Consider the following 10744-nt stretch of genomic DNA (forward strand, 5'->3'; position numbering starts at 1 on the left):
AAACATGAAAGTGGCATGGATTGGGGCTCCTTTCTCAGGGTGAGCCTCAGGAAATCTGCTCTAAGTGTATTGTGGAGCCTGGGGCTCTGCCTTGTCCTGTCACCTCACTTCTGTAACAGGCTCGGTCTTGCTGCTCCTCACACCTGTTTCTTCCCAGGTTTAACAGGCAGTGCGTGGTAGACAAAGACAAAAGGAACCAGTGCCGATACTGCCGGCTTAAGAAGTGCTTCCGAGCAGGAATGAAGAAGGAAGGTGGGTCACAGCGTGGCTTCCCTGTGCTGCCCTCAGCAGTGTTCACTGTCTGTCTGTCTGTCTGTCTGAGGAAGCCCCTGCAGCCAAAGACCAGTCCCTGCCGGTTCATGGGCACGCTCGCTCAGCCAGCTTAGCCCCATCTTCCTTCCATAGTCCTCCCCTCTGCACAGATCCAGGCCTCCATCACTGGGGGGTTAGGGCGAGTTTTGGCCCCTCATCATGAGCCCTGCATGTGCCCAGCCTGCCCTGCTGCCATCTGTACTGGGGCTTTGCAAGCAGCTCTCATCCCAACAGGCAATTAAGCTTCCAAGCAAAGCACAGGGACCCTGTGTGCTCCTAAATTCAATTTCAGGGGCCCTTTTCAGGGGTCAGCAAAGACAGATCCAGGGCCATGCCTGTGTCCCAGAACTTCCCATGCTTGTACATACAAATTGCACCCGTGGCTCTTTAGTGCACTCTCACACTGACACACACATCACGTCTGCTCCCACATCCGAGCGACCTGGGAACACTTCTTAATATCAGTGAGATGCAGGAACGTCAGAGAAGGCCTGGACAATTCAGAAACACTTTGGGAACATTGCTGTCAGTGCTAGTGCCCACGGTCACCGTCAGATCCACAGCAGGACAGGTGCCTCCAGCAAAGGGTCCCGCTATCATTTTGCCCTTTTGTTTCCTCGTGTGCCTGTAGGTTCTTGTTGGCCCTCAGTAGACAGCTGAGTTTTACCTGATACATCAGCCATGGCAGGAAGGGCCCAGAGCAAGGTGGAGCATTTCAACTATGCCTCTACTCGAAATGAGTAAAGACATCCATCCACCTGCCTGCATGGCCCGGGAGCACCCCACAGACCTGCCTGCATCTCTGTCTCTGCAGTCCTTCTGGGTCCCCTGCCCCAGACATGACGGGGCAGGATTCACCCCCTGCTCAGCCCTGCTCGCTTCTCAGAAGCCCTCACAGCAGTGAGGGCAGCTGGGGCTGCCGGTGGTCCCGCTGGTGACCCCACTGGTGGAGGCACCAAGGCCCTGCCCCATGAACATGGGGCTGTGCGAAGTTCTCTGAGCAGGAGCATTTCTCCCCCGTTAAAGCGGATGAGGTGTTGCAAGGAACCGGGCCTGACTTTTCCTGAAGAACATAGGAATCCTCCTCTCCCCGCAGAGCCCGCTCATCCCGTGCCCAGAGCTCTGCTGCTGTCTGTTAATATTCAATAGAAGTTACATTAGGTGCATGACCAGCTAATACTGAGCAAACATTTGGAAAACATCATGGCGTGACTGAACTCGGGGGCCTGCTACTGATAACAAGCGGCATAACCTTGAGAGCTCCTATTTACAGCCGCTGACTGCAGGGCTTTGCTTCTGGCCCAGCCTCATTATTGCTTTTTATCAGGCGGATTTATACATTGAGAACGTATCAATCCAGGGAGCCAACAGCCTAAGGCAGAGACTGTTCTGTTTCCCCTGCCATCGATCAATACCTTATTTGAGCAGATGGCTTTGGGTGACTGGCTTGGCTGTGGTGAGTTATGGCCAGCCCACGACCTCGGAGCAGACAGAGAGGCAAAATCTCCTCCTCAGCATTCCTGCTGCTGCTCCGGCTGCTGCTGCCTCTCGGATTTGGAGCTCAGGCCCTGCTCAAGAGCAGACCAAGCAGGGAGGCGTGCCGGAGTGACACCTGTCCTGGGACTCACTTTGTGTTAAGGTGTGAGAGCACTCTGTTGCTCTGGATAGAAACACAGGAGCTGGTCTGCATTTTCTTCCTTACCGTAGCTGAGAGAGGTTTGCAAATTGCACCTACGCAGTGCAGGAGCTTCCCAAACGCAGCTCACAGAAGTCGCGTGGACAGACAAAAAGCCCTGCGGGTACTCAGCTGCTCGATGTCACATGTATGGGGGCTCTGTGTGTGAGCAAGGCCACAGTCTCAGAGATTCCCCTAAGACACTGATCCTCTATCTTGAAATCAAAAACTTGAGAGCCAGGTCCTCTGAAATGAAACTTTCCCCTTGAACCCCACAGGTTTCGAACCAAGTCCTTGAGCTCTGAAACACCCCAGTCCCAGGAAAGCCTAACAAAGGCAATGTGAACACAGAATGACTAAATGTAGTCAGCTCTCGCAGGCATCATGTCACAAACCAGAGACAGCTGCACCCTGCCCTGCCAGGCAGGGAAGCTGGGAAATTGCAGCTCAGGAAGCGGTCCAAAGCACTGCGAGAGGAAACGCCAAAAGACTGTGATAGTTTTTGCTGTGCATTTCCATGAACAACCTGCAGCTATGCCAAATTGCTCTCTTGCAGCTGTACAAAACGAACGGGACCGAATCAGCACCCGGAGATCAAGTTATGAAGACAGCAGCTTGCCCTCCATCAATGTCCTACTGCAGGCAGAAGTCCTGGCACAGCAGGTACCTCTTCTTTCTTCCCTGGCAAATTCAGAAACATCAGGCACTATCTGGCCACTAGGGCCTGGTGAGTATTTAACAGCTGAGTCTTCAGATCCCTGCCTATTTTCTAAGCAACTTATCTGCCAACTCAGTGCCGGTTTTTCAAGACATTGTTACCTGAAACCTTCCCCTTAATGCTCCTTGGTCTGGAGCTGTGCTGTAATAATAGGCAATGTGGGGCACATGGAGGCTGGAGAGCCTGCTGGAAGAAAACGGGAGAGTTATTGCAATCCAAGGAGCTGCAACAGTCTGTGCCAGCCGAGGGGCTGGCCTCACACAGGCAGTTTCCCTTCCCCGATGCCCGTTAGGAACTCCTGGTTTCTAGCTTCCTGCACAGTTTCACAAGGAATTGGTTTCATGCTTTTTTATGCAGATATTCTTTCCAGTGCTTGCTGGACATTCCTCATTGCCACAAACATACTGCCAAAACTGATTTCCTAGAGCGTTCACTGAAAAGAGGACTCCAGTTTAAAAGTCTGCACACAGTGTTTGTCAAATCGGCTTTGTGTGGGAGGACACAGGACAGGACAGGAGCTCACAGGCCATGGCTGGAGGCAGGAGCAGCCATCCTTCGTGGGAGCTGAGGAGAGCAGCACTCCTTGTTCTCCTGAAAACAGAGATGGGTTCCAGTTGGTGGTCCGTGTTCTTCCTTGCTCCAAGGCTCACGTTGCCCTCAGAGTGCCCAGGGAGATGCCCGAGGACAGGACACGCCGCGCTCTGGGCTCCGTGCTCAGGCTGTAAGGTCCTGCTCCTTAAAGAGGGGATATATCAGAAGGGCTAAGGGCCAAGCCTTGACAGCAGCAGTGTACCCATGTCTCACTTTGTCCTGCACAGGTCCTAATGTATTTATCTACCCTCCAAAAATAACATTGGTGCTGCTCCTGGAAAGGTGAGATAACGGGGTCTCAAGTCACCAGACCTCCAAGGGAAGGGCATTTCTGGGTCCTGCAGTGACATGATATGTAAGGCTTGAGTGGGGTCTGCTGATAAAACTGCAGCCATTGACAAATCCCAGGGAGCTGTTGCTCTCCCGCAGAGCACAGGCAGACTCATTAAACAAGGCAGGCTCCGGCACACTAATTGGTAACTTTTATGTTCCTAGTAATTAGAACAAGATACTGCTGAGGAGCTGTTTTCTCCAAGATCTTGGGTCACTCACTCAGAGGTCTTTATTTATTTGCTAAGCCTTCCGGGACATTCTGATTAGGGTAATACGTGGTGAGATTTTTACAATCTTATTTATTCAATAATAGCTCTAGAGCTGGAGAGCTTCCAGGTAATGCAACCTGAACAACAACAAAAAAAAAACCACGCAGATGGCATTTGAACTCCATTTCCTTAGGAAGGCTGGCAGGGTCCAAGCTGAAAATGCTGGCAGGAACAGGACAGGAAGAGCTGATGTTGTACATGAGCGGACAGGGCAGGCAGAGGGCAGTGATGGGGTTGAGTTAATTGCTTACAGAAGCATGAGGACAAAGTAGTGACTAAGGGCAAGTTTTCAGATGAGCTGGGTGAGCAGCTATGCATGAGAACCAGGCAGGAGGTTGGGTGCCTGGTTTGGGGGAGATGTTCTTTCTCTGGATGAAGGGACTGGCAGAGTTGTCAGGCCTCTCCTTTGCATATGAAATGGCTCCATTTGCCTCTGCAATCCCCAATAATCCTCGACGCAGAAAAGGGACCTGCATTGTGGGCATGTTTGCACATGTGCAGTTTTGCAAAAAAGGCTAAAATGTGTGTGTGGAGGTTAGAGGGACACCAAGAGGGAAAAGCTGACTGCTACATGAGCCCCTTCATTCCCTCTTGGATCTTGACTGAGCATATTTGTTCAGTTGGAGGAAGATCTTGGCTTTGGGAGCATTCATACTGTAATTCTACTGAATTCGAACTATTCAAGGCCTGATAGTTCACCAAGGTGATCCACAGTCTCAGCTTTGCAACGTTTCTTATTCACAGATACCTGATTTGACCTCAATTTGAAATGAACTGGGCTGCATATTCTGGAGGCTGGATGTGCAGCAGATAAAACTAATAACCTCTCCTCTGGAGTCTGCATCAGCACACATCCCTGAGCCTCCCAGGCCTGGGATTTTCCTGTCTGCATTCCCTCTGCAGCACTGAAAGCTGAAGGCTCCTTTATTTCCTTCCAGATATCAACCCCAGTTCCTGTGATGAACGGAGACATCCGAGGGAAGAAGATCGCCAACATCGCTGACGTCTGCGAGTCCATGAAGCAGCAGCTGCTGGTGCTGGTGGAGTGGGCCAAGTACATCCCCGCCTTCTGCGAGCTGCCCCTGGATGACCAGGTGAGTGCCGCGGACACTTGCCTCGCTCTGCCCCGACCAAGGCGGCTGGGAGCCGAACGAGAGCCGAGACCTTCAAAGAAAATGCACATTGTTCACTCCCTTATCAGGCTGCTGCGGCTGATGGGGAGCCCGTACACACAATGGCAACGCAGGGTATTTGCATGTGCAACTGATCAGCCCACGAGCACAGGTGTGATAACAGCGAGCTGAAATTAGGCACACAATCAGGCGAGCATTTTGTATGGATCTATCAGTCAATCATGGATTGATTTTAGTTTGTGCAGCACTTTGAAAACCTGAAGTGCTGTACAAATGCTCAGGGTAATCGGAATTAGCAGGAATTCTCACCTAAAGCCTGCTCAAGACCAAACAAATCTAGCTGTCTAGCTGCCTGTCTTTGTTCCTCTCTCTTGCCTGGGGATATGCTGGTATTCATTCTCCTAGCGTGAAGTTATTGAAACTAAACACTATCTTGCTCCCAAGGCACTAAGAAAATCTCTCTTTGGAGTTAAAAAGCAGGAATATATTTACATTTAACACAAATAACTAAAAAAATATTTACGGATTTCCTAACCAAGATAGGCACCATGCGTTTGAATTCCTCTGTAAAACTGTACCGCAACATCTCATGCTGCATCAGAGACACAAAGAGCTATCTTCAGCTAAGTCTAAATATCAGACCAGATGTCACAGGACATGATGAGCGTCCTGGCTCAAACAGTATGTGAGGATGGTGGGGAAGCTCCAGTGGGAAGGGACACTTCTGGCAGCGGCCAGCACAGCTCCTCTTACATGTAGGAAGCATTTCCAATCCAGCCACTGTTCAGCCACAAAACCAGCCTGGGTCCTCTTCAGCTAGGATTAGTCTCCAGCCCAGTTCCAGGGAGTATCCAGCTGATCAAAACCCCCTAAGTGCTAAAGCTGAGAGCTTCAGTAAAAAATTAGCAGCCCAGAGCTCCAGGGAATCTAACGATCTTTCAAAGCACAGTTAATTCCATTATTTTTTTCTACTGTGTGAAAGTGTTAAATTGTTTAAAACGACAACCTGCTAAACTCCTAAGGCAAATACAACTGAAAAATTATGAAAAACAAAATGGAGTCCAACAGCAAATGACATTTACACAGCAAACAGGCTGCAGCCCAGAGGAGGCTTGGGGCAGCTCGGCATAACCCCTTCTGCCATTTGGAACAGAGGCAGTAAACCCGGTTAACAACTGCAAACTACAGCAATTTCTACCTGAGCTCATTTTACAATTGTGGGACTGTCAAACTTTTCAGAAGATGAAAACAAAACCTAAAGAGGAGACTGTCTGAACGCTGCCTTCCCAGAGGGGAAAGGCCACGCGCGGAACATGCCACAGAAAGAGCTCTGTTATGACTTCCATGAGCAGCTCCCCCGTGACGAGCAGTTCCCAATCTGTCCCAAAGGGCTTGAAAGGAAAGCCTGTGTTGCATTAAACCTAATCAGTTAATGACATCCGTGCTTTCGAGGGACAGAGTGTGAGAACAGAGACAGCAGATACTCAGGGGAGTGCAGGAAGGAGGACAGACATGCCAGGGAGCAGGAATGAACAAAAATACACGCGAGCCAAATGCCCAAGGGGCATGAGAGCTGGTCAAGACATGTCCGGTGGGAACATGTAATGTTGGGAAACGCTGTGACACTGCCATTAAAATGCTGCCTCAGAATGAATCATCTCAGCCAGCATATTTATAGGAAAGGTCACACCCAACTCATTTTTCCTCTGCACCAAAATGTCAGAGTACTGAGTTTGGTGGGGCAAAGCCATTCCACTTCAAAGTTAAAGTTCTGCTTTGCGGTGTTACAACTTTTATATTTATCCTAGTTGACAATGGAGTGATGTATCTCAGGGTGATCACTGCAAGAACAAAGAACAGTTAAGATGTTTTTGCTTTGCTGAAGTAATTTAGTTTAACTATAAAGTACATTGTATGGATACAAAAATGGTGTTTCCAACCTGAGCTTTTGAATTTGGATTAGGCAGAAAATTTCCACGAGGAGTTTGTTCCCCACTGGGACTTGCAGTCTTCCCAACCTTCTCAAATTTTCGGCAGATGGGAAGCTCAGCTTTGTGCAGCTCTGCTAATTACGAGCAGCTCAGCTAGTACACCCACCCATGTTTGGATAGCGATAGAGAGAGGCTAGATTTGGGCATACAGATAAAGGTTCCCCAACATCATGTGTGCATAGTCTTTTTGCAAGGACCTCCACTCTGTTTATTTTGCATAACCCTTTTACACCCCCAAGAAGAAAAAAAAGAAAAAAAAAGAAAAAAAAAAAAACACCAAAAAACATCTCTCAGACATCAGCATCTTTTTTAACCAGCGCTTTCTTCCACAGGTGACACACTTTCCTGACATTTCTGGTAGGGTAGGACTTTGCTTGGCTTTGTCAGATGCTGAGAGATAACCCACTGGAAAAGGGGACCATTCCCATCAGGACAAACTTTTCAGAATCTCTCCTTTAATGTTTAATGATTGTTTTCTTCAGCAGAGTTTCCTGGCTGGATATTAAGGAGCCTCCATGTCAGGCTGTCCAATTGTTAACTTCTGTTTCTGCCTAAATCTCTGAAATTTTTAACCGAAGGAGGGCAAAAGATTCAGAACATTCTCGGGAGCCAGTGGAGGGTGTAAAATGAAACACTTCAATCATTAACGCCAAGGCAGAAAAACATCCCTTTGGCTTTCCTGGCTCAAATGCCCACTGCTACGGAGGGAACAAATGACCAGAGAGCGACCCCCCAGCCAGTGGACGTGAGTCCCTGTGGGCACTGCCCAGAGATACGGCAGCCCTCCTCCTTGGTCCTGTGAGAGACAGCTAAAGCCTCATCTCCCCTCACACAGGCACCTCAGGCTCATTCCTGGGCCTCTGATCCCGGGTCACTGAGTGCAGCAGGGAGCTTTCAGCGAGGGGCACGATGTACGTGGGCTGGGTTACAGGAATCCCCCCGTGCTGCCCCGGTAGGGCCCTGCAGCCCCATCCCACCCCGTGACCAGGCTGCTCTGCAGTCTCTCCCCACTGCCTTCCTCCTCAGTCATCATGGTTTCACCCAGTCTCTTCCTAAGATGGAGCCTTATTTTCCTAAGCACTCCCTTGCTTCCCCCTCCCATCCATCTAGCCTGAGTGTAACACAGATTCTCAGCTTCCTCTGCTGCTTACATGAAATCACAGCCGTGTGTGTCTGTCTGTGCACCACCCAAGTAACTTGTCCCTACCCTTGCAGGTGGCACTGCTGCGAGCACATGCAGGCGAACATCTGTTACTGGGAGTTGCCAAGAGGTCCATGGTGTTCAAGGATGTCTTGCTGCTAGGTAAAGAGTGCACTTCTGCTCCTCCCTGCTGCTCTGTTTCTGCTAAGCTTCCCTGCTGGGATAAAGGAGAGCGTGGTTCAGTGTTTGCAGGCACCCTTTTTGCAGGGTGGTGGCTTGAGCTTTTAAGGAACCCTTTGTGTGCAGCCAGGCCTGACACATATTCACATCTGGACCATAACCTGTTGGTGTGGCAAAGGTAGTTGACAATAAACATCCCCATCAGGTTTAGTGTAAGCAGGCTGTGGTGTGATTGAGAAGAAGCTCTTGCTCCTCAATCAGCTTCTCCTTGCTTGAGTGACTCCTGAGTGGGGGGAAGCTGCTTTGGCAGAAAAGATCAGCATTTCTGTTGGGCCATACTAGGCAGAAACAGGAACTTCTTAAGGCTTCCATCTCAACATTAGTTGTCTGGGTTTTGAACTCCTTGTCACCCTTATGAATTTTTGGTCAATGACGAGGTGATGGTCTCTGTGCTGCTTGTCCAAAGGAAACGACCATATCATCCCACGGAACTGCCCTGAGCTGGTGGAGGTCAGCCGCGTGGCCATCCGCATCCTGGACGAGCTGGTCCTCCCCTTCCAGGAGCTGCAGATAGATGATAACGAATACGCCTGCTTGAAAGCCATCATCTTCTTTGACCCAGGTATGCTCTGTCTTGCAGCATGCAAGGCTCATTGTCAAAGGGAACTAGTTGGTGTTATGCCAGCTAATACTAGTTGTGAGCTGTGGAAGTGCCGCCTGGTCTCCTCCTGGGGCCAAGCTGTTCATAGAGGGAGGGGTGAAGTCAGACCAAGAAGAAGAAAAATGTCCACTGCCACAGACAGCGGAGAATCAGAGACAGCTCACCTCAGCCTGTGCCCAGAATTCATGTTATTACTGAAGGACAGTTCCTAGGGAAGCAGCCTGGATAGTTTGCTCTGTGGGTTGTTTCAGATGCCAAAGGACTGAGTGACCCCTCCAAGATCAAGCGGATGCGGTACCAGGTGCAGGTCAGCCTGGAGGACTACATCAATGACAGGCAGTACGACTCACGGGGCCGCTTCGGGGAGCTGCTGCTGCTGCTGCCCGTGCTGCAGAGCATCACCTGGCAGATGATAGAGCAGATCCAGTTTGTTAAGCTCTTCGGCATGGCTAAGATCGACAACCTGCTGCAGGAGATGCTGCTGGGAGGTGAGTGTTTGAGGGTCCTGCAAGAGGCCTCCCAGTTCCTCCTGATCCCTTGGGAACCCTCACAGCCACCGTTCCCCATCTGAAAAAGGTGGAGATCCAGCCTGTCTGCAGGTCAGCCCTTGACTCGCATGAAACCATCTCCTCCAGTCATTTGCAGTTATAACAAAGAGTATTTATTTTCTAATCACCTAAAGAGATGCTTTGCCTCTGCAGCTACTTACAGAGAGGAATCCCCAGCCCTCTGCATGTAGACAAGTGTCACAGTGCAACCCCCAGACTCCTACGAGCCAGCTGTTTCACTGATCCTCCTCTGTCAGGAGGGAGTTGTCTAATCTAAAGGGTCTGAAAGACCAGCTTGAAAGTGCATCCCATATTTTCTACTCGAGGCATCCAATGGGGAAAAAAAAAAAAAAGAGAGAGAGAGAGAGAGGGAGAAGTCACTGTGCTATTTTTTACTATAGAAATGTGTCTCAAGAGAAGAGGGATGTAACCCTACATAAAAGTAAATGCAGGCAGGGTTACTGAGCCCAAGGCATCTGTGGAGAAATATGGGATAGGTACAAGCTGATCGTGCACAACTGGGGAGGCCTGGGCATTTTGGTGCAGTGTTTTTTTGCCCATCTGAGATGTCTCTTTCTGCTGTAGTGGCACCTAATATGATATGCATGTTTGTAGGGTCATCAAGTGAAACGCCGCATGCTCACCACCCCCTGCACCCTCATCTGATCCAGGAGAACCTGGGAACAAACGTCATTGTGGCCAACACAATGCCTCCTCAGATGCACAATGGGCAGATGTGTGAGTATTGCCAGAGGGAGGGGAGCCCCCGGGAAAAACTGAGAGCTTTCCAATGTGTGGAGGTAGTTTCTACCTTGCAAGGACATTTCAGTGCAAGACAGTCTCTGATAAAAGTCTGCGAGAGAATGCAGAAAGGAGGGAAAGACAAACAGAGAAGTGGATTAGATCAGAGCAGGATGGACTGATTCAACAAGATACTCCCTGGCAGACTGTAATTTTTGCATAGCCCTTAAATTTAGAGATGGATGATCCCACCCAGTGCTTACTGAGAGCAGTGGAAAGGCTCCCCTTACCTTGAATGGTCCAGACACACCTCACTTCACCCTGTGCAAAAACACAGAAGAATCTGATCCAACACAAAAGGTTACCACATGGGAATTTGGGCTGAAATGATCTCAGCTGACCAAAAACTGTGGCCAGTACAGGCTAAAAGCCCAGTAGCTCCCCCTTCATC

At 49.8% G+C, this 10744-nt stretch overlaps 1 protein-coding gene and 1 long non-coding RNA gene across 4 annotated transcripts in view; one reads left to right on the forward strand and one right to left on the reverse strand.

The window, feature by feature from the left end:
• HNF4A (hepatocyte nuclear factor 4 alpha) overlaps nucleotides 1-10744 on the forward strand; it is a 34730-nt gene that overhangs the window by 21361 nt on the left and 2625 nt on the right. For all 3 annotated transcript variants that reach the window (XM_068700335.1, XM_068700333.1, XM_068700334.1), the window contains exons 3-9: nucleotides 158-252; nucleotides 2544-2650; nucleotides 4837-4992; nucleotides 8238-8325; nucleotides 8810-8965; nucleotides 9256-9492; nucleotides 10168-10290. In XM_068700335.1, the coding sequence (XP_068556436.1) occupies nucleotides 158-252; nucleotides 2544-2650; nucleotides 4837-4992; nucleotides 8238-8325; nucleotides 8810-8965; nucleotides 9256-9492; nucleotides 10168-10290 (962 nt within the window). The remainder of the gene's footprint in view (nucleotides 1-157; nucleotides 253-2543; nucleotides 2651-4836; nucleotides 4993-8237; nucleotides 8326-8809; nucleotides 8966-9255; nucleotides 9493-10167; nucleotides 10291-10744) is intronic.
• On the reverse strand, nucleotides 6477-9299 carry LOC137865342 (uncharacterized). Its single transcript, XR_011101874.1, has 2 exons — nucleotides 9169-9299; nucleotides 6477-9082 (listed from the first exon to the last, which is right to left on the reverse strand). It is a non-coding gene; the product is annotated as an uncharacterized lncRNA (long non-coding RNA).

The sequence above is a fragment of the Anas acuta genome, chromosome 16 (assembly GCF_963932015.1).
Source record: "Anas acuta chromosome 16, bAnaAcu1.1, whole genome shotgun sequence".
NCBI classification, from domain to species: domain Eukaryota; kingdom Metazoa; phylum Chordata; class Aves; order Anseriformes; family Anatidae; genus Anas; species Anas acuta.